This window comes from Malania oleifera, chromosome 7, assembly GCF_029873635.1.
Source record: "Malania oleifera isolate guangnan ecotype guangnan chromosome 7, ASM2987363v1, whole genome shotgun sequence".
Taxonomy (NCBI): Eukaryota; Viridiplantae; Streptophyta; class Magnoliopsida; order Santalales; family Ximeniaceae; genus Malania; species Malania oleifera.
This window is the reverse complement of record NC_080423.1, coordinates 102,414,093-102,417,814: the sequence shown is the minus strand read 5'-3', so window position 1 is coordinate 102,417,814 and position 3,722 is coordinate 102,414,093. Positions and strand designations below refer to the sequence as shown.

Sequence of the window (3,722 nt, the reverse complement as noted above, 5' to 3'; positions counted from 1 at the left end):
TTGCTAAAAACTACTCATGCCTGAGTGTTTTGTGAAAATGTCCCAATCTGATCACAATCACAGATTCCTGCAAGATATCACTTTCACTCTCTCTTAGTTTTGACATGCTCCCTAATAAAATGATACGAGTATCAACTAATGTTTTGCTTCTCTTCATGATAAACTAGATTTTTCGCAAGAGGCAATCGCTGATCGATTGTCGATGTAGACTTCTGTGGGGTTATCTTGAATAACCCCAGATACTTCCTTACTTCCTAAGCCATATACATAACAACCTGCTACTGAGCGGCAGCTCCATCATACCTCCAGCTTCACATGAATGAAGCGTTACGATGGGTTGCTTCTTGAAGACCATATAAATGATTATCTCCCATAAAAAATGTGAATCCCGTCGTACTTTTTCTCTTACACTCACAGCCATCCTCTTCCCCATCGACCTCATCTTGATAGTCCGATAAGATTGCCATCACACTCATGCATGAATAACACATACACATCGTGATGGTACCGCCTTGACAACTACTCGAAAGTACATCCTATTTCGCTGCATATCACAGCGCTGTCGACATAGGTCAGTAGTCTCCAGACCTGCTAACAAGTCCAACTGATAAGTATATCTGGTCTGGTACAACGTCAAATACCTCAAGCTCCAACTAGACTCTTAAAATATGTGGGGTCAACATCTCCGTGCTATTCTTTCTCAACTCCAATCCTGTTTCAACTGGAGTTTGTTACTGGGTTGCATTTGTCACCAAACTTCTTCAATACTTCTTTGCATAGTGGCTCTGGAATGAAAATTCTTCTCGCTTTGCAGACTCTATGCCAAGGAATGAGCCATCGGGCCATATCCGTCATTTCAAATTCCTTGACCATGCTCCTCTTGAAAACGGCAAACATCTCTGATTGTTGCCGTTGAAGATCAGATCATCAACATATAGGCAGGCTATCAGCATGCTTCCATCTGTCTCCATCTTTATGTATAGCGCATGCTCGTAGGGACACTTCTCAAATCCATTCTTCTGGAAGTAGTCGTCAATCCTCATGTTCCACGCACGAGGTGCCTGCTTCAAACCATAGAGTGCTTTCTTCAACTTGTACACTCTATCTTCTTTGCCCTTCTTTACATATCCAGGTGGTTGATCGATATAAATCTCTTCTTCCAGAAAACCGTTCAGAAAAGCTGATTTCACGTCCAGCTGGTAAATCTTCCATCCATTTTGTGCTGAAAGTGAAATAAGTAATCTGATGGTTTCAAGTCTAGCAACCGGGGCAAAGATTTCTCCATATCATCCCTTCTTTTGTTTGTAGCCTTTGGCGACAAGTCTTGCTTTATATCTTTGAACTTCTCCTTGAGCATTCTTTTGGTCTTGTAGACCCATTTCACACCAATGGTTTTGCGGCCCTTCGGGAGATTTGTCAACTCCCAAGTTTTGTTCTTCTCGATGGATTGAATCTCCTCATCCATCTCTTTCTCCATTTGTCTTCTTCGTTAGCTTCCTCAAAGCTAACCGGGTCGCTGGTTAACAATAGACAGTAATAGTAACATACTATTCAATTGGTTCTGTAGTTTCATACAGGTCGGCTAGATTTCGAGCTCCTCTAGGTCTCATGTCTGAGATTTCACGCTCTATTGGTGATGGGAGCTTCATTTGTCTGTGGTGAACCATGTGGGAGGTGTCTGCAGCTCAGGAATTTTTGGCTCGATAGCCACTTCTCTTATCTGTGTAGGTTCTTCTCCTTCAAGTGTCAATTCCACATCTTTGGAACATTCAGCCTGGTCCCATTTCCAGGATTCATTTTCTTCAAAGATGACATCCCGGCTGTGAAAGACTTTCTTGTTGATGGGATTGTAAAGTCGATATCCCATGGTGCTGTCACCGTATCCTACAAGGATACACTTCTCTCCTTTATCATCCAGCTTTGTCCTTCTTGCTTCTGGGATCTTGGCGTAGGCTATGGAGCCAAACACCCTAAGATGACTCACACTGGGCTTGTGAGTACTCTAGGCTTCATATGGTGTCTTTGTATCAAGACTCTTCGTCGGACACTTATTGAGCAGATAGACTGCACATAACACTCTGCTTCTGCCCAAAAACTCTTTGGCACATTTTTATCCTTTAACATGCTTCTAGCCATGTTAAGGATTGTGCGGTTCTTCCTTTCGGCTACACCATTCAACTGGGGAGTGTATGATGGTGTGAACTATTTCTGAATCCCTTGTTGTCTAAGGAATTCTAGGAAAGTTTCGTCTTTGTACTCTCCTCCTTGATCTGACCGGAGTGACTTGATGCGGAAGCCACTCTGTTTCTCCACAAGAGTTTTAAACTCTTTGAACTTGTCAAACACCTCTGACTTCCTTTTCAAGAAGTAGACCCAGGTCTTCCTGCTGTAGTCGTCGATGAAGGTGAGGAAGTATCGATTCTATCCATTTGAAAATGGTCTTAGTGGACCACACACATCTGTGTGTATTAGTTGGAGCGGCATAGATGATCTCTAGTCGGTTTGCTTTCCAAAGCTGTTTCTATGTTGCTTGCTCAAAATATAGCTTTCACATATCACATTTGGATGATGGATATTGGGTAAGCCCTTCACCATCTTCTTGCTTCCCAATTGTTTCAAACTTTCAAAGTTTAGATGCCCATTCCTTAGATGTCATAGCCAGTCTTTGTCTTTGATGATAGCGCTCAAACACCTTGGCGTATCATGTTGAATGGCAAGCGGAAACATTCGATTCTTTGCCATTTGAACTCGAGTAACAAGCTTTCCTCGAGCATCTATTATCACCATCTGCTTATCACTGAGGCTAATTCGATAGCCTCTCTCCACGAGCTGTCCGAGACTAAGTATATTAGTCTTCATGGCTGGCACATAGTAGACGTTGGAGATGTAAGCATGATCTCCAGACTTCTGTTTGATCAAAACATCTCCTCTCCCTTGGACTGGGATTTTAGAATTATCGCCGAAAGATATCTCCCCCTGAACTTTCTCATCAAGTTCAAAGAATAGGTTCTTTCTGCCAGTCATATGGTTGCTGGCTCCAGAATCAAGGTACCAAACACTCTGATCCTGAGGAGTTGCATTGTGTGCCATCAGCATCAACGACTCTCCATCTCTATGATCAGTTTCGGCAAGGTTGACCTCCTCGCTAACCTTTTCTTGTTGTCGCCCCCAACATTCATTGCTATAGTGTCCATACTTGTGACAATTGTAGCATTGAATGTTTCTTTTGTCTACATTCGAGCGATTATTATATCCTCCTCTTCTTCCTTGTCCTCTGCCTTGTGGGACATAGCTCTGTTGATTTCGTCCTCCTCTAGTGGGACCTCTTCTGCCTCTACCACCTTCTCTGGAGTTAAAATTTCCAGAATTTCTTCCACGAGATCCTCGGTCTCGTCCTCTTCCTTGTTGTGACGTCCCCCCTTTGTCGTATCTATCTGTAGCGAGGGACAACTTCGTTTGGAGCGCTTGCTCCAGTGCTTTATCATCACTTCTTCTTTTGACTTTTTGCTCATGGGCTTGGAGTGAGCCCACAAGTTCTTCTACAGACATTGTTTCCAAGTCTTTTGTTTCTTCTAGGGTCACAGCTATATAATCATATTTTGGATCTAAAGATCGCAAAATTTTTTCACAAATTCTCTCGTCATTGAGAATTTCTCCATTTCTTCTTAATTGATTTGATACTACCATTACTCGTGTATAGTAGTCTGTAATGGATTCAGTAG

General features: G+C 42.6%; 1 protein-coding gene across 1 annotated transcript in view; it reads right to left on the bottom strand.

Moving 5' to 3' along the window:
- The window catches only part of LOC131160975 (subtilisin-like protease SBT3.9), a 9,772-nt gene extending 9,339 nt beyond the window's left edge, over positions 1–433 (bottom strand). The window contains exon 1 of the mRNA XM_058116844.1: positions 276–433. Coding sequence (XP_057972827.1) covers positions 276–433 — 158 coding nt within the window. The remainder of the gene's footprint in view (positions 1–275) is intronic.
- Positions 434–3,722: the final 3,289 nt, after the last annotated feature.